General features: G+C 36.4%; 1 protein-coding gene across 3 annotated transcripts in view; it reads left to right on the top strand.

Annotated features, from left to right (window-relative positions):
* The window catches only part of LOC310890211 (long-chain fatty acid transport protein 6-like), a 51702-nt gene extending 37445 nt beyond the window's left edge, over window positions 1-14257 (top strand). Inside the window, exons 6-10 of one of the 3 annotated variants that reach the window (XR_014577100.1) lie at window positions 6226-6316; window positions 7804-8002; window positions 8614-8711; window positions 10277-10587; window positions 10753-10887. Coding sequence is in view for 1 of the 3 variants with exons in the window: in XM_083818951.1 (XP_083675077.1) it covers window positions 6226-6316; window positions 7804-8002; window positions 8614-8711; window positions 10753-10883; window positions 13152-13328 (696 nt within the window). In the remaining 2 variants the exon portion in view is untranslated. Of the gene's footprint in view, window positions 1-6225; window positions 6317-7803; window positions 8003-8613; window positions 8712-10276; window positions 10588-10752; window positions 10888-13151 lie in introns of those variants that run through there. The other 2 variants (XR_014577101.1, XM_083818951.1) reach the window with 2 other exon arrangements.
* Window positions 14258-24152: the final 9895 nt, after the last annotated feature.

The following is a 24152-nucleotide window of genomic DNA, read 5'->3' on the forward strand; positions in this document are numbered from 1 at the left end:
TTCACATGAAACATGATCCTTTTTCCTCTTCAATGACTGGATTTACAATTTAAGATAGTTGCTGCAGATTAGGAGAAAAAACAGCTCATGCAAACTGCAATTAAATAAATGCAGTTGTAACTAACTACTTGATTTCACTAGACATCTTTTCTGTAATTTATATGCTGTTTCAAGTTCAAACTGCTGTATTCTGTGGAAACACCAGTATAGTCTGCTAAGATAATTATGGATTGTCCCCTTGCTTACTCAGTATGAATATGGAAAGACAATAAGGGATTTTATGAACCGGAAAAAGCCATTCATAGCATTTGGCTTGGCTTGAAATCAATTTATGTTCTGTCAATACTCTGTTTTCCTTAGAAATACATCTACAGTAAGTCTTCAGTTATTTCTTTAGTTTCTGCTATAAGGAATGTAGCTAAAGCACGTTATTTGTGAGCAGACTCACTATTTAGCTACTACCATTGTCCATGCAGCCCTAAGGTATACACCCCTTCCACCAACATATGTGAATTTGGCCTTCTGTGTCTGTAAAGAAGAATAAAGGTTGTCACTGAAAATGAGTTTCAGTGTGGAGACAAATTACCTCACCTTGATTATGTGGGCATGGTATCTTTAGCTAGGTTGTTGGGTGAATTATATGACCCTCATTATGTGGGAATAGATCTGGCAAAAATATCTTCCAAATTGAGGTGTTCTGAAAGACTTTTCCAAGGCCACATCAGGCACTTTTTCATAAGTACTCTGTTTTGATTCAGAACATTTATGGTTGCATGATGTACCTGATATCTCTGTCAAATAATTTATGTCAGCAGAACAAAACGACATTAATATTTTTGTATTACACTACTTAGAAGTATCAAATTAAATTTTTTCCAGTCTGTCAACTGATGGGACTTTGCTCTTTTTACCTGTGCAGTCACTCTGGAATGACAGCTCCAGTCTGCTTTGTGACGCTTTCTAGTTTGCAGGAGCAGCTAGCTCCCCCATATGATGAAGCAGAGTAGTGTTGACATGAACAAATGCTTATGTATCTTTATGGATTGTGTAAGGAGATGCAGAAAAGAAAAGTCAAAAAGAGGTAGAGAGAGAGAATGAGTGGTGAAAACATGAGACATATTTTTTGTGATTTTCATATATAAAAAAAATACTAAAGTTTGGGGACCTACTTTTATATGTGTTTTAGATTATTCTGTAATTGAGTATTTTGACACAAACTCACTCTGCATTTTAATGCCATATCTAAGTTAGTTTTGACTTATTTAAGGCTTTTGCTGTTTTTAAATATGTTTTACAGGTTGAAGGTTATTAGACAATGCATTCTGCAGTGTAGCTGTTGTGTTTGTTTTACTTCAGTCTGAATGACATCCACTGGACATCTAGCAATACATAAACAAGAGCAGCTTTATTTCCGATTCTCTGACCCTTGAATGATCTGAAGTTGAAAAGGGAGACTCTCATGCTGGAAAGCAGAGAATGGCACAAAGAAGGCACATCTATCCGGTTACTAAATTATTTTGCTTCTGCAAAGAAATCATACATATGTTTGAAATCTTATTCTCTTGACAAATAGGATGACATGAGGAGATATTCTTAGGCATATTTTCTGGGAATTTCCTACACATAGTCTTTCTATTGGCATAGTTACACAGTCAGAATGAAGTAAATGCGGTATAAAAATCCATACATACAAAAATCACAAGTATAGTTGGAATAATGGCAGGTAGGTTCAAGATATAATATTTTTAGTAGGGAAAAACTAATAGAAATATGATGTCATTTCTGTTGTGCCTAATGGCAATGAGGGCACAGTTTCTAAAGGTGAAATGCTGACAAAGGTTACATCTGTAAAAAAAATAAATTTAGCCCTCAGAATGAGGAAAGAATGTTTTGTGTCAGTAACTGCCAAGTGGTCAGGGGAGAAATAGCTTTGATAAGTATTAGGGTTCTACACATTTATTTTTGTAAATAATTTGGAATTCACAAATTAATGGGAAGAAACAGATGAATGGTATAGCGGTTGCCAGACATCCAAGAAGTGACTGTGTGTGAGATGTTAAATCAAGGCACTGCTCTTGTTTGCACTTATTTTCACATAGTACTCTTTATATAAGAGGAATTGGTTCACGTGCTTGAAAGCATCACTGTGGTGTATGAATAAACCCTTAAATGTGGATATTCATAATGTTCATATAGACTCAGTGAACAGCATAGTAGAATCATTTGGCTAGCTTTTTAGATGATAGCTCTTGAAATATTTTACAAAGAAGATCATGTAAATTAGTATAGTAATATAATATATAGCTGTCTGAAGTTTACACCTGACATATATCTGTATGCTAACATTTATGTTTAATTTTATCATGACATTATCATAATACATTAAATGTATTATGAAATCAATTATGTACATACATATAAATGTTTTTTTTTTTTTTTTGGAAAAAGACTCAGTAACATCTGTCAAATATGTATGTAAATGTATGTCTTGCACTGAAATATATTCTGTGTGACAGCAGAGTATATTCAATGGGGGAATGGAACTGATGAAATACAAGAAAGCTTATAATAAGGCCTAAAAATAATCCATAGCAAGAATACCTGAAAAAACAGCATACAAAAAATGTATTCAAAATTTTATTTATAAATTTATTTTTTCATTATTTTAAACGTAAGTATTGCAACAATTATAGGAATCTAAACCTCTCTTACTCAAAATTGTATGCCTCAAAATCAGCTGCGAGCTGAAAAACATTTAAGTCATATTTGATGGAAAATGTAAGTTGATAACATTCACAGAATAATAGAATGACTTGGATTTGAAAGGACCTTAAAGATCACCGATTTCCATTCCCCCTGTCATGGGCAGGGACATCTCCCATGAGACCAGGTTGCCCGAAGCCCCATCCAACCTGGCCTTGAACACCTCCAGGGATGGGGCATCCACAGCTTCTCTGGGCAACCTGTGCCAGTGCCTCACCACCCTCTGAGTGAAGAATTTCTTCCTTATAACTAATCTAAATCTCTTTTTTTAGTTTAAAGCCATTACCCCTTGTCCTATCACTCCACTCCCTGACAAAGACTCCCTCCCCAGCTCTCCTGTAGGCCCCCTTTAGGTACAGGAAGGCCACTATAAGGTCTTCCTGGAGCCCCCTATACTCCAGGCTGAACAACCGCAACTCGCTCAGTCTGTCTTCGTGGGAGAGGTGCTCCAGCCCCTTGATCATCTTTGTGGCCCTCCTCTGAACTTGCTCTAATATATCCATATGTCATTTCAGCATTTAAAACATCTTATGTAAAACAGCAACACAAAATTAGTACTATGCATTTTTTTCATATAGCCATAAAAGCAAATGGCAAAAGAGATAATTTTTAGTTTAAAAGCAAACAGTCAGGTTTAACCAAGTCTTAAGACCCTGTGAAACTGTACTCACAGACAAAACATTGATATGTGTTTGTGCAAGCAATGGACGCTCTTAAGTTCATTGATCAATGGATAGGAATGCATATCAGATTAACTAAAAATTAGTGTTAATTCTGCTCTTTTGACTATAGTTTTGATCTAAGATAATCTAAGGTACTTTAAGTGTATTCCGAATTATCTTACTTATGGTGGAATATATGGTGATTCTGTTAATATCAAGCTTAGCTTTAACTTTTTTTTTTTTTTTAATATTGTCATTCCATATAAGTTGAAACTTTAGGAATATCAAAGCTAATTTTGAAATAACATTTAACAACTCAAATTTCTTTTTTTTTTTTAAAAATAATATATAGGGTTTTGCAATGGATGTTAAATAACATCCAAATTGCACAGTAATAGACGATAACGTTGCAGTTTAACTCATTTTAAGCTTCAACTAGGTAAATGATGCTTTTGTTTTTATGCGTTTACATAGTGCTTTAGGGAGTAAAATACACATTAAAATGATGAATGCTGCGTGCATTACTGTGTGAAAATAATATGGTAATGCTTCAGCAGTTCAGGCTCTCTTTTCCAATAAATTTTAAATGGGATAAAACAAATGTAGACCAGTACCCAGACTAAATGCTTTGCTCTGGAGCTTTCATTTTCTATTATTTAATACGGAAAGAAAGCTGTTTGCATAAAGACAGATGTTTAAACAGAAAGTATATTGGTATATGCTTTCATTGTGCATGTCTAATGCAATATGTGTTGTTTTCTCCTTTTAATTAAGCATTTGCATGACTTATTTCGAAGACCTAACTGCAATAAGCATAGATAATACGTCAAAGCTGCAAGCAGTAAAAGATGTATGCAGTGGCATAAATAGTAAAAGTCTCATCAGTCTTTTAGATGATCTCAAATACTAAATTAAAGCTTTTGACTATTTTAAACAACTTAAAATAATGCATCATGCAGACTAATATGTTGACAAAGCATATCTACTGAACTCTGAAGGAGTAAATGGATGAAAATGGAACCGAGCAGGGAAAACTGCTGTTCTAATCATATACAAAAATATCAGAATAACATTTCATACTATTAAAGTAGTAAATATCATTGTAAAAAAAAAAAAAAAAAAGGGCAGCAATTAAATGTAGAAACCTGAAGAAATTTCTCCAAGAAAAAAAAAAAAAACAAACAAACAACAACAAAAATCCCTTCTGCTTACTGTTCATTATGAATACCTGTCATGTGGCTTATCAAGAGTAAAACAGCTATTTTCTAATTAAGGTAAACCCTTTAGCTCTCAAATTCTTGTTTTTGATAAACACTATAGAATGTTGTTATAAAGAAAAATTCCTATTACTTTATTGAAAAAGTGTCCAATTCTTGGATTGATTTTGCACAGTACACTTCAACCTTGTTCAGTTGGTCAACTTTTAAAAATATCTTTTGTTTCAGATTTTGGGTACAAGCAAAATAAAATGGTCAGTGTTGAAAAGTGAAATATTTTTTTCTAAAGGAGGCTGAAACTGTGCTTAATGTTTGATTCAAGTCACTATTTATTTGGACTTCTTGTAAACAAAATGATGTTATATAGCTACAAAGACATTTCAGGTTAGGATAAAGTCATTGTACAACTCATGCAAATTAGGTGCAGAAAAGCAAAGGGTTTTATGTTTTGGCACCCTATCCATTACTTCAGCCACTTTCATAACAACATCCTTCAATTACATTACATTTCTTTATAGTGAAAAATTCATTTTTTTTTTTAAATTGTTTTCTCTGCTTGTCAGGATTTCTATGGGAAAAGATATTATATATCCTTGGTTTGATTAACATTAAATAGATTAAATACATTGTTAAATAAATTGCCGATATACTTCTTTAGGGAAACAGAAATTAGAAGACTCCTAAGCTGAACAAATCAAAGCCTTAGGATAATAATCACAACAACAGTGGTCCATGTGCTATCAAGCCTATAGCTATCTTTTAGGTCTAATTTAGATTTATATCACAGTAGAAAAATAAGATGAAGTAAGAGTCAGACTCTGCATATCTAGCAAGTAAAAATACTGTGATTTGTAGCGTTGATAAGAATATCTTGCCCTCTCCTTCAGCTTCAGAGACATATTCTCTGTGATACTTATATGAGAGGAAGGTCGGTTGTAAAATAAAACTAGGAGATCAGTTAGGTCAGCAGTGTTAGGACTCATGGGTTCACAGTATTTCCAAGAAATGCAGAACTGACCCTGACATAACTATGGCACATCCACAGCTACATAACTTTGTAAAACGACGTAGGAGTACATATCTTACTGCTGATGCTCGTGGTAGGACTTTTCAGAGGGAAGAACTGAGGCTAGTTAGGCAAGAATAAAGCCCAGTAGGAAGCAGGCTTCTGCTTGTAAGGATATGTAGTCCCATGCTTTCCCATTTGTTTTAGGCACCAGAATATCCCTAGAAGACTTTTCATATCAGCTACCATTAAATGTCAGTTCAAATTTCAGATATGCTTCTATTATCCTGACTCATGTAGGCTGTTCCATTGATATGTGCATCCCACAACTAATTAATAAGAAAATGAACAAAATCACAATTCTGTCTTCACCAAGTATTTTTGAAAGTTACAAGATTACATAAATATTCTGATGTCACTTCCCTCCAGGAAATGGTGTAAGTTTACACATAGAAAGTTTATATGAAATGCACTCTACTTTTAGATGACCAAGACTAAAGGTTTCTTTGCTTATATTTGCTGCCACCAGATGTCACTGTGTAGATGAATAACTGACGACACTTTTTCCATTTTTTAGCTTTTTTTTCCATTTGATTTAATCAAGTATGATTTCCAAAAAGATGAACCAATTAGAAATAAGCATGGTTGGTGTGAAAAAGTTAAGAAAGGTAAGTATGTATTACAGTAGGATACAACTGTCTTTTGATTGCAATACAAATACCTCAAAGATTTTTTTTAAATTCCTATTGTATTACTGTACTATGCCGACATAAACTATTACTGTTCACTCTGACAAAAGCAATGTGATTTTTGATGTAAGACAGAACATTATTAAGCATAGCAGTGCTGAACACCAAAAGAATTTAGGAGATCCTTGGATATTCACAGAGAGCAATGTATAAAAGTGACAATGTGGTATTATCACTGAATATGTAAGTAATGTGAGCTGTATTTTTTAAAGGATGTTAACATGCTGAGATGGTTGCCTAAGAGATCTACAAGGAAGTCGGGTGGATTAGAGCAAATGCTTTTTGGAGATTAACTGCTCTTGATAGTGTTCCAGTACTTAGTTTATCAAATATATACATATATAAGAGGTTGCTTGATTATAACTGTCTTCAAAATACTTATTAGATATCTAGTTTTTCTTTATTGTACCTATTTGCAAAGTGTTTATCAGATACTAAAGCACCCCTATTGTACTGTGGGAAGATAACAGCTGTAATTAATGCCTGGAAGCTGAACTGAGGCAAACTCATATTTAAACATCAGGCAGACTGCTTTAACAGGGAGCTGAGGCAGATTTTTCAAAGGAGTTTGGAGATTCTGTAGCACATCTTAATCAAACATGGGCAGTTCCAGGAAAATGTGGTTCCCAAAAGGTGTAAGTGACATAGCTTAAGATATATTTTTATTTTATGTATTTTCATCACTGTAATTCTTTACTTTGATAAAGTAATGCAACTCTTAAGCTTTGTTGTTCAGAACGTGCTTCCAAAACTGTTAGGAGTTCATACTATTACACTTTCAGAAACTAATACTGTGATGTAGGACATGCATGACAGGATTACCCTATTTCCATGTCACTGTTTTTTTTTTTTTTTTTTTTTTTAAGGAAAAAATATGTTAAAACATTTACATTTTACTCTGCAAAGAAAGCATCAATGTTTTATCACATTAATGAAAATTCCTCAGAAGTTCTGAGATTAAATAAGGATTTACTGTCTTGGTTGAACACCTGCTTCTTTAGAAACACTAGCTTTTTAATTCAGTAGGAAAGTGCTGAAGTTAAGACTCATCACTAAAAATTCAGTAAGGTGTAGGAAGTGGGATGTAATATTCACTTGGAGTGAGTGCTTTGAGAAGTTACTGTGACTAAACTCACAGTTGATGGATGAGAACTGTTTAGTTATCAAGAAGAAATACAAAATACTGGGAATTTGGGTGGAGAATATTGTACTGTGTCTTTATGGTCACTTTGCACATAGAGATAACTATAGGAATTGCAAAGCAGGCAAGCTTTTATTATTTGGCCTTATGTACTGAACCCTGCCAAATTTGGTTCCTGGTCTTGTAAAGTCATATGTAGCAAACTAACACTAATGTGCAGTACAGGAACTGTGTATCAGACATTCTTTTCAACTTCTCCATGTAGGTGAGGCTGGTCTTCTCATTTCCAAAGTGAATGCAAAGAACCCCTTCTTCGGTTATGCTGGCAATAAGAGAGACACAGAAAAGAAATTACTCAGTGAAGTATTTAAGAAGGGAGATCTTTATTTTAATACTGGAGATCTAATGGTTCAAGACCATGAGAACTTCCTGTATTTTTGGGACAGGATTGGAGATACCTTCAGGTATAATCATTGTTTCCTTTTACATTTTTTTTCATTAAAAAACAGACATGTAGGATAGAATAATATTTGTTCTATTTGTTTTCAGCAGGAAGTGTTCAGTTTATAACTATTGTGATGTAGTCTATAATGACCTTGAAGTGGATGATAGGAGCTTAATTTAGTAAAAAGTGCTCCTGCAGAGCTGGATAAATCATTTCCAGAAGGTTTTGTAGGAAGTCCAGGTCTTTGAACAATACTTCCAGTGATCATACTAACCAATGATAGTTTTGTTGTAGGCAAGTAGAATTAGATACTGAAAGAGAGAAAAATATATCAATACTGAAGACTGGTCACATCTGATGTATTTTGATATACATCAAAATTTTGAAAACCTTTAAATCAGATTATGATAAACTTTAATTGTGCTTTATAGTGATAGATAATATCCAGTAACATTTTAATTACAAGCACTGTCTTCTGGTTATCAGACCAATATACTGAGATGACAAGCGGGAATAAATGTGAGGTTTTAATAGTCTAAACTGAATGGAAGTCTTACTAAAGTTAATGTTTTTTAAAGAGTAGATGACCATATGTTCTCATGGAATTAAATTATTTTTTTCGTGTTTTAGATGGAAAGGGGAGAATGTTGCAACAACAGAAGTTTCTGATGTCATCGTAATGTTGGATTTCATACAAGAAGCAAATGTGTATGGTGTATCTGTGCCAGGTAAGGAAAGCTTCAGTTTTATGTTTTTCTTCCCCTAGGTTTATTTGTTAACTCTCATAAGTTTTTTATTTCATGTTATAAGCCTATGAATCATTTCTGATGGAGTCATCTGCTTAATACCTAGCTAAAATCTGTACGTAGATGAAGAAAATACCAACTGTTCGTGAATGAGCCAGTGAATCATGCATTTTTATGTGCATGGAATGATGTGTACTTTTGAAAAATTACCTATCTTTCATGAATTTGTGATAGCTACATAACCTAAATGAAAGTTTCAAGCTTTATTAAATAGACAGCCATGGAAAATCCACACTTTCATGTGTCAGAAAATAATCACGTCAACGGGATAAGAATTAAAGCTACTTGAAGGTATATGAATAAGGGCTACTATTTTATTTCACTTTTAACTTAGCCTCATAACCATCTAAAAACAGGAATATTATAAAACTAAAGACAGGGCAAGAAACAAATGGATAGAAAAATAAATAAATTATTAATAAAAAAATAATGTATTTTTTTCAATAATATTTTTAGCTAAATTTCATGAGATTATTTGGGCCTGATTCCCATTATTGCTAAAGGCTTTTAAAAATGTGTTCTAGGTGAGGCTGGGAGGCAGATGACTTCCTTCCTAGTAACCTTTAAGGTTCTGTGCTTTGCATTTGTGGTTAAAACAGTGCTGATAACACAGCAATGCTTGGCTATTGCTGAACAAAGCTTACACAGTGTCAAGATTTTCTCTCTACTGTGTGTATGCAGTGTTGGGCAAGAGGCTGGGAGGAGAGGTAGATAGGGCAGCTGACCCAAACTAACCAAAAGGATATTCCATATCATATGATGCCATGCTCAGTAATAAAAGTTTAGGGAAATGAAGAAGAGGGGGTACGTTTCTGTTTATGGCATTTGCCTTCCCAAGCAACCATTGCCCATGCTGAGCCCTTGTTTTCCAGTAAGTGCCTGGACATTTGCCAACCAATGGGAAGTAGTGAATGAATTCTGCTCTTTGCTTTGCTACTGTACCCCTTTTGCTTTCCCTTTTAAACTGCCATGAGTCTTCTCACCTTCTTTCTATTTTCCATGTTCTGTGAGAGAAGGAAATGAGTGAGAGGCTAGGTGGATGTTTAGCCCTTGGCCAAGGTGAACCCACTACATAATGATAAGTGTTTAAAATGTGGAAAAGGTGTCACTTGCCACTAGTTTAAAGCCATAAAACAAGAAAAATCAAAATGAAGAAGACTGACTGAAAAATCAGGATCAAAAATATGACAGTATACATTTACTTGCCAATTCTTACCTGTATGAAGAAATAGCTGAACCAGTTCGTAGAACTGTCATGATAATTGTACTTAAAACATATGCAAATCAATTTCCTCACAGAAGCTATAGCATTAGCAAAAAAAAAAAAAGGATAGAAAGGAGAAAAAAGTAAGCTTGGCTGTTATTAATATCTGATGGTTAAAATGTGAAATTATTTTTGATTGCTGAAATTTATTGTTTTTATTATCTACCTGTTTTTTTTTGTTGTTGTTGTTTTTTGTTTGTTTGTTTGTTTTTCTTTCCCATAGACCAACAGTGATGCCTGCATTTCCCACAAACCAGTTAGGACTTTTAATCTCTCTCTGTTGTCAACATTCATATCCACAGTTTTGAGGGAACATACTTGCAAGAGAGAAAGGCCAAAAGTGAAGAGAACACATAATTGGCTAATCCAGGAAATCACCTCAGCACTTTTTGAGAGAGAAAGGTTTTTGTAATTTATCCTCAGATATTGATTAATATTGAGCATGGTACTCCATGACAGTACTCCATTTAGTCTTACCCGCCTAAACCATTTGCAGCATTATTGTTTAACTGGTCACTTGAACAATCTCCAAAAGTAAGTCACACTATATAAAATCTACATGTAATCTTTTTGTTTTACTGAAACTCAGATGATATATTATTGTTAGTTCATTCATGTAGTTCTTTTTTGTATGGTTCTTCACAAAAATTTTAACTTTATTCATGTTTGAAAATTCTCATTTTACTTCCTTTCCCACAGATCATGAAGGAAAAGCAGGAATGGCCTCTCTCATTTTAAAGCAGAATAAATCATTGGACTTAGAGCAAATGTATAAGCAAGTGGTGACCTATCTACCAAGTTATGCCTGTCCTCTTTTTTTAAGAGTTCGGGTAAGCTGCATTACTGCACTGTGCGTACAAACATCTATGTCATTTGAACACAGAGATGGCTGAATGAATAACAGAAACTGCTTGCAAATATATCACTTAATTTAATTTTAGAAATGGCCCTATTTGTTGTCTCCATTAATGGTATTTTGGGGAGAGGAATTACACAAAAATATAATAAAATTTGCAGATTATATTAAAATGGGAGAAATTGTATAAACCAGTAAGAATGGATACCATACAAAAGGATTTAGGGAGATTAGAAGCAAGAACATGGGAAAACAAAAGGTTCAGATTAGTAAAATGTGAACTGTTGCATCTGGAGAAAATAATCTAAAATCCATTTTATTTGATGGAAACGAGAATAGAAAAGTAAAGGTAGAGCAGGATACACATTGATAGTGCAAATCAGACAAATGAGATGTTATTTGCCGTGTAATATAATGACAAAACAAGACAAAAGCATTTGAAAAGGTGCTGTATTTACTGGGCCTAAATTAAAAATGTTTATTATTGCTGTCACCACTATAACTATCAGAGTGCCTATCATGCCTAATTGTATACTAGTACTTTGCTGTGGTAATTTGTCCAGTTTGGAGAAAAAACGTCCCTTTGCCAAAGAGTTAAAAATTTAAAAGTAGTTACAATAGGCTACATATGGCTAGGAAAAAATTAGAGTATAGAAAATACACGATATGGATCGCTGTGATTAGTGAAGCTTGTGAGCATCTTCAGTTGTGGTAAGTGTTTTGGGAACATCATGACAAAGGCAAACAGCAGGAGATGGTTGTGAAAAAAGTCTCTTATGTCCAAAGGAAAGCTGAAAAAAAAAATCATTGAAAAGAGAACATAGGTTATGGGAGCTGGTTCTCTGGGTCAGTCAGAGATTGAATACTGCTTAGAATAAAGAGGTAAAAAGCAAGAGACTGTGAAAAACCTTGAAAATGAGAAAAAAACGTGTAGAAAGAATTCTACTATCAGATATGATTTGCATACATATATATAAATGTAAAGATAGAATAGAAGATAAAGGAGGTCAATAAGTGGAGCTCAGAAGAGAGAAGTAGGATAGACACAATGAAGAAACATACTCTCACAAGTCCATGGAGTATGAGAAAGTATGAATAGCAGAATTAATGAATGCGTTAAGGTTTTTGACAGATCAAGGGGATAAACAATAACTGCACTAAAATTTCATAAGTATAAGGTCATTAGGAACTTTGTCAAAATTATTTAATCAATAAAGAAGCACAACAGCCAGAGATTTAAATGAAATGATCTAAAGTGGTAGCGGAGGAGTTGAATCCAAGACTGGTGGTAAATCATGAGGTTACTGAAGTTTGAGATGAGAATTAAATAAGTTAGTCGCTGCAGAGGATAGTGGTGCCTGTCACACGGGTTTTAGATGGAAGACAGAAAATCCTTCTTGTTTTGACTGTAGAAAGAAAATGGGTAGTGCTGGACTAAGAACAAAAGAATAGGAAGATGGAGTGTAGTAACTGGAGAAATTGATGTGTTTGAAAAACAAGGCAGATGGAAATTTTCTTTTTGATGTGAGAGAAGAAAAACGAGGTCTATGAGGCATGGCTGCAATAAAAGGAAAGCGGAAATAAGAGCAGCGTTCTATATTGTTCATAGTGACTGAAAAACAAGAAGAAGCTTAGAAAAAAAATTAGAAATACAGAAAAAAAAACAAACTCACTACTACATGTCTCTACATGTCTCCTACTACTTTTTCCAAGGGACACAGTGACTCTGAAGAGAAGCTTGAAAACATTATAAAATGTGTAGTAAAAATCCAGCTTTATTTGGACCACAATAATTTTGTGTGATTCTTTCAGCCCATTCTTAGTGTCAAAATAGTCACAGGCAGAAAGAATTTCCTGAGTTTTTTCAGTAAGTAGTTCCTGTTAATAACATATTTTATTTGTTGAGATTCTTTCCGATGTGTGGATCTCTAATGTGTACAAATGAAGATGCTAGATTGTCTCAGGCACAATGGGGCTCCTCCAAAGTCTTTGATAACATTTGAACTACACAACAATTCAGAAAGCAAGAGGCTGCAGTGTTTATCCACATGTCAACAAGTGGTGGTCCAGCACAAAAATTCTGGGAAAAACATTGTTTTACAAAGTAATAAGGCCAACCAGTATTGATCTTATATTAAGTAAGACTTTTAAAAACAAAAATTTGTTTTCAAAACAAATGTTGTGAGCAAAAGAAAAGGAGCTCTTCTACTGAATAATAAATATATTTTTATCTCTTCTACAGGAAACAATGGAAATGACCGGAACTTTCAAACAACAAAAATTTCGATTAGTGGATGAAGGTTTTAATCCATCCACAGTTACTGATCCTCTTTATTTTTTAGATAATTCTAAGCAAGCATATGTCTTGTTAACCAAAGAAGTACATGAGAGGATCTTATGCGGGCAAATGAAACTTTAATTAACTGTATAGGCTTTTAGGCTATTAGGAGACAGTCTGTGTCTCTACATGAACTACTGTGTTAGAAGCAGTGAAAATAATTACCAATATTTATATGTTATTAACCAGAATAGTATTTTATATTCTTGATATTTACTTTCAGATATATCTTGTATCTTTCCTCACTTGATAATTGTTCATTAATCATTTCTACCTCTTGAGATCAATTACAAGTAAATGACCTGTAAAACAAGATTAAAATCTATTTTATCTTAATTTTGGAATATAGATGCAGAGTATGTTAGTTTTTCTTAGTACTATATTAACATGAATGATATGGGGAATGCTAAATAGTAAAAAAAGATCCAACATATAAAAATGTAGTGACAGAAGCTATTACTAGTTCTAGTTAAACAAAATAAGCCAGTAACATATTTTTAATGTAATTTCCATTTCATATGTACTTACAAATATATGTTTTAGGAAATAAGACTTGAAAAGGGTTGGAAGAAACCTCTTATGTGGAGGACTTTTCTGATGGAACATAAGATGAAAGAGAATGAAACAAGAAAGCACTCCAAACAAACACAAAGCTAGAAAGTTAATACTAACATTACTGCTTGGACTTTATGTCTTAATGCATACTCTTTCATTTGTTAAACTGGCTCTTTGGAGTATTAAGTTATGGAGACAGACCAAACTTTTGTGTAATGTTTAGCAGCATATCAACAGTAGGAAGAAAATCACTCATATAGCACAAAAAGAATTCTTAAAGGTCTTTATGTCATACATACTGACTAATAAATAACCTCCTTACTCTTACTAATGACTGCCAGAAATTGTTATTTTATGGGTATAAAAATAGCAGAAATTTAAAAATTCCTAATCATATGTTCTAATGCACTGCTTTGCAAAAGTTTTAAAATAAAATATAAGATTATTTAAACAAATTTTGACTGTCTCAGTTAAAGTCTGATTGCTTAAAGACTTTTTAATAGCCTGTTTCAATACATTACTTACACAGTACAAATAATGGGACAATGTCCTCCTCTAATGGATTGTTTTGCCAGCTTCTATCAGTAGCCTTAACGGCCAGAAGTATACCAGTACCATGGAACACTGCAAGGGTGATTCTGTTCTGTTTTTCTTTGTTTCTTTCTACTTTGTTCATTTTTCTACTTTCTACATTTTTCATTTTCTACTTTGTTCAACAATGCATTAGAAATTGTGTCTACTTCTGTTTCTTTGATTATCACTTTCATTGATTTTCCTTAAAATCCCAAACCAAGGTGTATGAGCCATTTTATAAGATACTGCAAGGAGTTAGGTGATTGGCTAAGGACTGTTCTTGCTTGTTGCTATCTCATGCATATTTTAAGTAGCCAGCTGTAACTTGCTTGGCTGAAGGTCAAGCCCACACAATGCTCTTGATTCTATATTCTATATAGGAGCTCACCCCTCATGTTTCAGACTTTCTCAGACATGGAACCTGATCATGTGGGGTGGCTGCCATAAGGGTGACTACATTGGACCATCCCAGAACCCAGTACACTAATGAGCATGAACCGTTATTAGAAAAGAGCTGCCCACTTAAATAGGAGCAAGCCTCGACCATGGGCTGATGCTCCTCAGCACCTGGTGGTCTCCTTGTCCTGGCAGGACTCCTACAGCTACTCCTGCAGCATTTGGTACTGTCTGTGTCTGGAGAATTAATAAAGTGAATTGCATCTATTGTCTACTGTGTGGATTCTTGCCAACTGTGAACCCCAGACCTTTGATTCTGCACACAAGAACGCAATAAAAATTATATGAAGACTCTTAACTTGCTTGTTTCTGAATGCTATATTCTTCATGGGACTGCTAGTACAAATAAGCAAGTTTGCAGTTTTGCAGTTTACAAGGAAGCAAAACCAAACAATACTTCACCAACATCATGTTTCATGTTAGATGTTATTATAAAATGTTAAGCACATAAAGGGGAAAGGAGACAACTACTAGGTAAGAGTGGAAGGGGTCGTTATGGTCTAGCACTTCCTGAGCAGTCCCGATTTTTATATCTGCTTCTTTTTGTAGTTCCCCAAATTGCTGTCAACGACAGGAAGATTTTTTTTTTTTCTTCTTTTTTGGTTAGATACAAATAATAATGCTCTGTTCTGAACGCAGTTCCACTTTTCTAATCATGGACTGCAAATTTAAGAGTCAAGTATTTACGATAGAGTTAAAACCAACTTTGCAAGATAGGTTACAATTTTCAGCAAAGTTGTTGTTGAAATCAAAACTATTTTATCTCTTATGTCCATCTCACCATGTGTGTGTTGAGTATACTTCAGGATCTCTTTTCTTTTATTGCAACACTAATGTGGCAAATAATACACTTTTTATAATTAAAATAAAACAAACAACTGTACCCTGAGATCTACAGTAATTTCTTAAATCTTATAATAGAATAAAACTTAATATAATGAAATCAAATACTCATTTTTGTTATTAGATTTACCACTTTTCATTTAGTCTGCTTTAAAATGTTTGATAGTGCTTATGACTAGTGAAAAGAAATGTTCTACCACTTAACAGCAAAAGAAAGGAGAAAAAAAAGAAACATGAAAAAAATACAGGCAGACAAGTAAATACTTTTCGATACCAAAAAAAAAAAAAAAAAAATTTTGGGACTGTTACCATTTGGTGGCTCATTTTGTAATGTACCTAAGATGGAGAAACTGTTTCTACATGGGAAAGTTAGGGCAGAAACAGAATTACAGAAAGGAAAATTCAGGTGTCTAACTTTCATGTAGCAGTACTGCCGATGGTGTCTCTGAGCTCTGAGGTGCTTTACAGCAGTAGCAGTACTCTTCTAACTCAGCTGGCTTGAATAGTTTACAAGGATTGGTTTCCCAGCTGTAACCACTAGAGAGAAGAGAATTCCAGCAACTCCCCTGTATTTGTGTAATCATGCCAGCTTGGACAATCTGATTGTTTCCAAAGACTTGCAAAAGAGCCCTGTGGCATGACGGACTGCACGGACACCAGGGTTCTTTCAGGATCAGTAACTGTTACTACTTTATTGATGACATAACTTCAGCTCTCTCTTATTGAGGGCATAATTTCATCCCTCTCTTACTGAGGGCATACTTCATCATCCTTGTTGAGGACAGGCTCCCTTCTTATATCATTCGCCCCATAGCAGTACTTTTCCACTAACTATTCATTGGTTGACAGCTTTGCCAGGAAACAGCAAACACCCCATGACCACACTCCCACAGAGCCCTTCTGTCCCTGTGATGGTTATGAGATCAAGAATGAAAAACAGGAAAAGCTACATAGCCATAGGTGTTGTATTTCCTAGGGGGAAAACTGGATTTTTTGCCATGCTGTTTTTTGCTTTCTTTAGCTAGTAGGTTAGGTGCCAGCATACACTGAAGCATGTTACTGCACAATGTTATATTTCCCACAGTTAATATAAGTTGTTGAACTGGTACTGATGTTAGGCTGAATTATAATGAGGTTTATGTAAGACACTGGGAAAGCCCTTCCTTTCAGAATGAGAAAGCTGAGGTATTTGGACCAACCTGTTCATTTCCTGCCCTCATGCTCAGATCAACATGTGGAATGGGCTGGGGGCTTGAGTGTTGCTGCAAAACTGTGCCTGGGAAGTTTCATTTTGTGTGGTGAGGGTAAAGCAGCAGTAGGGTGGCTGGGGTGTGGATGGAGAGTTGCATTGCTAAGGTCACTTATTAGAAAAAAGAAAAAAAAAAAAAAGAAGAAGAGGGATTAAAATAAATACAAGTAGTTACTTTTGAGCTTTAGAGTATTGTTTGCAAGTGGGGATGGTCAATGGTGAAAGAAGCATTTATTAAAAAAATTAAAGATGAATTTGGGATACTTATTTAGGGACTGTAAAATGCTAAGGGTCAACACTACCCGCTCTCTTTGTCCTAGAGGACCTGGTATAGTTAATACAGCTGCAGTCTGGGTTAGTTTTACAAGTCTTTCTCAGAATCCTCAGAGAATGGTAAAAAAGTACAAAGTTATAAGCAAATCACAGAATCACAGAATTTAAGGGGTTGGAAGGGACCTCGAAAGATCATCAGGTCCAACCTCCCTGCCAAAGTAGGGTCCTTAGAGCAAGCTGCCCAGGTAGGCGTCCAGACGGGCCTTGAATATCTCCAGAGAAGGAGACTCCACAGGCTCCCTGGGCAGCCTGTTCCGGTGCTCCATCACCCTCACCGTGAAGAAGTTCTTTCGCATGTTGGTGCGGAACTTCCTGTGCTCTATCTCATGGCCATTACCCCTTGTCCTGTCCCCACAAACCATTGAAAAGAGGTTGGCCAAATTCCTCTGTCTCCCACACCTCAGGTATTTATACACATTGATGAGATCCCCTCTCAGTCTTCTTTTCTCCAGGCTGAACAGACCCAGGTCTCTCAGCCTTTCTTCACAGGGAAGATGCTCCAGGCCCCGTATCATCTTTGTGGCCCTCCGCTGGACTCCTTCCAGGAGATCCCTGTCTTTTTTGTACCGGGGAGCCCAGAACTGGACACAGTACTCCAGGTGAGGCCTGACCAGGGCAGAGATCATGGCCTGAACTTTATTCCCTCCACTAACTCAGGTGGATATAGCTTTTCAAGAGATGAGGAAGCATCTAAACTGCCCCTATTCATGATTCTTCAACCTCCTCCCCACACCAATTGGTGCACTAGGATGGGGAGTGGGGGTTGTGGTCAGTTCATAAGGATTTGTCTCTGCTGCTTCTTCCTCCTCATGCTCTTCCCCTTCTCCATGTGGGGTCCCTCCCACGGGATGCCGTCCTTCCCGAACTGAGCCTGCGGGGGCTGCCCACAGGCAGCAGCTCTTCAAGAACTGCTCCCACACGGCTCCGTACCACGGGGTCCATCCATCCCCCAGGAGCAAACTGCTCCAGCACGGGTCCCCCACGGGTGGGCGGCAGCTCCCCCCAGACCCGCTGCTCCTGCGTGGGCTCCTCTCCATGGGCTGCAGCTCCGGCTCAGGGCCTGCTCCTGTGGGGGTCTCCATGAGCCGCAGCCTCCTCCAGGCCACATCCACCTGCTCCAGCGGGGGCTCCTCCACGGGGGGGCTGCAGCGTGGAGATCTGCTCCATGTGGGACCCATGGGCTGCAGGGGGACAGCCTGCTCCACTAGGGGCCTCTCCACAGGCCGCAGGGGAACTGCTGCTGCCTGCCTGGAGCACCTCCTGCCCTCCTGCTGCACTGACCTGGGGGGCTGCAGGGCTGCTTCTCTCACATTTTCTCACTCCGGTCCCTCACCTGCTCTTGTGCAATGTTTTCCCCCCGGAAGCTGGCAAATGTTGTGCCAATTTTTAAGAAGGGTAAGAAAGAAGACCCTAGCAATTACAGGCCTGTCAGTCTCATGTCAGTGCCTGGTAAAATTATGGAGAAGATGATCCTTGAAGTTATTGAAGCGCACCTGGGGGACAATGCAGTCATTGGTCCCAGCCAACATGGGTAAATGAGGGGTAGGTCCTGCCTAACAAATTTGATTTCTTTTTATCATAAGATCACCCATCTAGTCGATTAAGGGAAACCAGCTGATGTGATCTTTTTGGACTTCAGCAAAGCTTTTGACATGGTTTCCCATAGGATCCTACTGGACAAAATGTCCAGCATACAACTAAACAAAAATATCATATGATGGGTGAGCAATTGGCTGACGGGAAGGGCTCAAAGGGTTGTGGTAAATGGGGCCACATCAGGCTGGCGGATGGTTGCGTGTGGGGTCCCTCAAGGCTCCATTTTAGGGCCAGTCCTCTTCAATGCTTTTATAAACGATTTGGATGTCGGACTAGAAGGTGTTTTGAGCAAATTAGCCAACGACACCAAACTTGGAGGAGTTGTGGACTCAGCTGAGGGTGGAAAGGCCTTGCAGAGAGATCTGGACAGATTGGAGAGCTGGGCAATCACCAACCACATGAAGTTTAACAAGTGCCGGGTCCTGCACCTGGGACGGGGCAACCCTGACTATACGTACAGGCTGGGTGACAAGACGCTGGAGAGCAGCCCCGCAGAGAGGGATCTGGGGGTTGTGGTTGACAGCAAGTTGAATATGAGCCAGCAGTGTGCCCTGGCAGCCAGGAGGGCCAACTGTACCCTGGGATGCATCAAGCACGACATTGCTAGTCGGTCGAGGGAAGTGATTGTCCCACTCTACTCTGCACTGGTGCGGCCTCACCTCGAGTACTGTGTGCAGTTCTGGGCACCACAGTACAAAAAGGACATTAAACTGTTGGAGAGTGTACAGAGGAGGGCGGCGAAGATGGTGAAGGGCCTAGAGGGTAAGACATACGAGGAGCGGCTGAGGTCACTGGGCCTGTTCAACCTGGAGAAGAGGAGGCTGAGGGGGGACCTCATTGCAGTCTACAACTTCCTCGTGAGGGGGAGTGGAGGGGCAGGTGCTGACCTATTCTTCATAATCACCAGTGATAGAACCCGCGGGAATGGTGTTAAGCTGAGGCAGGGGAGGTTTAGGCTGGACATCAGGAAGAGGTTCTTCACCAAAAGGGTGGTCGCACACTGGAACAGGCTCCCCAGTGAAGTAGTCACTGCACCAAGCCCGTCTGAATTTAAGAAGCGATTGGACTGTGCACTTAGTCACATGGTCTAAAATTTTGGGTAGACCTGTGTGGTGCCAGGAGTTGGACTTGATGATCCTTATGAGTCCCTTCCAATTTGGGGTATTCGATGATTCTATGATTCTATGATTCTCTCTCAGAGTGCAACCAGCGTTGCTGATGGGCCCGGCTTTTGCAAGCAGCAGGTTGCTTTTGGAGCCAACTGGAACAAGCACAGGGCAGCCCTCACCTCTCCTGACAGAAGGTGGTCCTGCAGCTCCCTCCCACTCTGACAAAATCTTGCCAGGTGAATCCAGTACATCCTCACATGCCCATCAGCATTCCCATGTCTGTATCAGCCACCACAGAGAAATTATTTCAGTTGTTCTACAAATTATCTGTAGATGACAAAGAAAATGTCTTCTATTGTTGGTTTTGATTTTTATTTATTTATTTATTTATTTTGTGTGTGTGGAAGACAAAAGAGGTGAAGAGAGAAAAGCAGTCCTGCTTACATTTTTTTTAATCTAAAATGCTAGACAGATATGCAGGGAAAAACAAAACAAAACAGAACAAAACAAAACAAAACAAAACAAAAAGACCCTCTGCTTCTAAATAAATAAATAAATAAATATCCCTTTTCCATTAACTATGAAACTAGTTACCTGAACTGCATTCTCACTCATGGAAGAAATTATGACACATACTAATTTCTATGGAAATTATTCATTAAGTCAAAACCCACTTTAAGTGAGTAATTTCCATCTGTTTAAAATTTGTTATCTTCAAAAAGTATTTAATGTAAAATTAGGTGCAAAGATTCAGCAGACAGCCAAAGAATGTTCTAAATGAACAGCAGTAATTTTAGGAATAAATTTAGTGAGATCTTATATAATTAGCAGTGCTGTCAATAACTGACAGCATAGTCTGGTAATTGACTGCACTACAAGGATAACATCAGAAAATCATCATATTATGTCCTGCTGTTTGGGACATAACTCCTGACACATCATATACACCCTTAATGATAGATTATATTATGTAGATGGCAATGCTAGTTTAAAATAAACTAGGTCATTACCAAAGGGGAATTAAATTCCTGTATCACAGATAAATCCATAACTTCTCCACAGTCTGAGAATCTCCTACAGAAAGAGTCTTCATTCAGTATCTCAAAACACTGCACCAGATATGGTTCAAATCTGGCAGTCAAGAATTGCTTTTAGTGGTGTGGTTAAAGGAGAGAGGGATATAGCAAAGCAGTCTTCATTGCTGCCTTGCAGCAGGAGATACACTGACCTACTTCCATCTGGAGTTGTTCCTAGCACTGTGAGGTTTGCACAGTTCCCATTATTAAATATTCCTGTATTGGAAATGTTTTCACACACAAGGTCCCCTGTCCCATATACATTTTACTATTATTACTCCATAATTATTACTCATAAGAAGGGCACTTATGCTGGCAAAAACAAAAACAAAACCAAAAACATATACATATATATTTTTGTTTGTTTGTTTGTTTGTTTTTTTGCCTCCTTTTCTTCAAGTAACTGGTACTGATATTCTGAAGAAATTGATAGTTTTTTCAAGTATGCATTACCAGTAATAGGACTGGCCAAGCCTGCTAAGTTGTGGTGGCTCTGGGTTTAGTACTCAACCACAAAGCTTAAAAAAAAATAAAAAAAAATAAAGAGCATTATGACAAATTGAGTTCTGAACATCTTTAACTATCTGAAGTATATTTTGCAAGAGAGGAGTGAATGCCTTGATTAGAATTCTAATAAGAATGCTGACTAATTATGCTCTTTCAGTCAGTGCAGCCTGCTGTGTGTAGACTGAGTTTTCATTCTTTTACAGCACTTAATATACAGAAGGACATGCCTTTGCTTTTAAAATACTGTTGAAAAAAGTAGATTCAATCCAAAACTGGACATCTTTTTTTTTTGTTATTCAGTTATTTGTCTAGTAATTGTCATTATTCATCTGCTTTTGACAGTTATTTGTTCATCTTTGTTAAGAGTATAAATATACAAAATATACTCATGGGTTTCCAAATCAGACAAGTTCACTTAATCTAACACACATGGAAGGTATCTGTAATTGGCAAACTCTGGCATCAGCACTATTTATGGTTACAATAGTTAACTAGTCAGTTAAATAGCTGCATATCTTTGTAATTTTAGAAATGAAACTGTTAATAGGCTTTGAGATAAAATTTTCTGATTAAAGTTTCTCAACCTAAAAAAATATAAATGTAAAGAGGAAAAGGTCTCTGTACAGTGTTGATTTGCATTCCAGCTGTGGGATGATGGATGGCAGAGAAACTAACTGGTGACTTCATGAGTAATGCCAACTAGAATTTTGCTTGTGATTCAAGAAGAACATGTTTTAATTGTGAGCACAATTTCCATTCATTTCTTTTTTTATGCTTCATTTCTCATTTATTCTTTTATGCTCACAAATAATAAAAAATACTTGCATTCTTAATTAAAAAAAAAAAAAGTAATCATAAATTAGGAACAGAACATACTAATGCTGAAATTGTCACTTTAGATAGTAAGTCTGTTGGACCCAATAATGAGTACTGACTTTATAAACCTGGACACATTTTCATGCTACATATGCAAAAAGGCACTCAGAGTTTAAAAGAAAAATAAATAAATATTGGAGTAATTAGGTTCATAGCCTCACAGAAGGTACAGAAATTAAGAAAGCAGACCTTACCAGGTAGCTGTTTATGAGAGTCTAGTTAATGTCTTTATTTTTTCTCCAAGTGTAGGAGACAATCATCCTAATTTCAAGACGTACTATTGAATAGCAATAAAATAAATAAATAAATAAAATAAATAAAATAAAATAAAATAAAATAAAATAAAATAAAATATAGCTACCTCTGAGATTATTAAACATTTCCCTATCTACCTGCATGTCTCCAAAGTGTTCTTTTGGAAGTCAATGTTACTAGGCCCTTTACAGTATTTTTCTAACAGTGTATTAGTATGTGTAACTTCTATTATATGCTAATAGTTTTCTCCATGGAGTGTAACACACTGTTACAATTACAGACAGGATATGACCCCTTCTCCACACCTCTCCCTCCCCTGGACAGTTTGTCAAGCTCAGGCAGAAACGTATATGCTATACCAGTCTTAGTTCATGAGCAAACAGTAAAGAGGGATTAATTTGTGCCAAACTGTACTTTCCATGTAATAGGATTCAGGCTGGTACATTCAGTTTTACTGATCTCTGGAGAGACAAGCCTGAGCATTAGTTCACTCTGCCTGCTTCTTGTCCTAAAGGTATGTAAGAACAACATGTCCCACACAAATATTTACATTAGTAAGTAAGAGCCCTCTCAGATGTCTATTTTATTGACACTTGAATGATAAGACTTCTAAGTAAGTTCATAATAGTCACAGAAAGAAAACTAACATGAAAAGTATGAACATTAAAATTGTATTCTGACATTTAACTTTTTTTGTCAAGGAAAACTACCAGCTATATATAGTGGATGCATAAAAAGCTAATGAAGTCATTGATTTAAATGTCAGAGCTTTAAACTTAAAAAGTATTTATGTCTGTCAACCTCTAAAAAACAGCACGCTCTTAGGTTTAGACAGAGTAGCAGGAACTGTAGTTTGTTTTTCATGTCACTAACATTGCAATGAAATTCAATACTTGTAGATTATAATTCTATTATTGTTCTAATTAAATGATCACAATTTATATAACTGAAAAACACACCTCTTAAATATCCCCATTAGCTGCATTTTATTATGCAAATTTCTGATATCTTTTCTCACTTTTTAAAGTTGTCAAAGAAATTGTCAGTTGCAAATAAGCACGGTACACCCCAAATTAGCCACTGAAATGTAAAGAATGGGAGGTGATTAAGTCAGTCACAGAGAGTGATAGACAAGAAAGAACGAGACATTTTTTCCACCACTTGCTATGTTCTCATGGAGACTAGCACTTACTCCTGGCTATGTAAAACTTCATAAGCAAGCAGGATGAAGTCCTCAGTCTATGAAAAAAAACTTTTAAAAGCCCATAATAAAAACATTAGATATAAAAATTTGGACTGCACTAAGCTTTTATAAGTGGATCCTTATCTCTGTAATAATCCAAATCAAAATCTTGGATACAAAGAGACTATCATTTTGGAAAAGTTTGGATTAAGTTTCAAAGGTGCAGCACATTTTGAAGTCCTACTTCATGGAACTCTTCTACTTATAACTACATTTGCCAACTTTTTATGTACT

Source organism: Anser anser (assembly GCF_964211835.1).
Source record: "Anser anser genome assembly, chromosome: Z".
NCBI lineage: Eukaryota > Metazoa > Chordata > Aves > Anseriformes > Anatidae > Anser > Anser anser.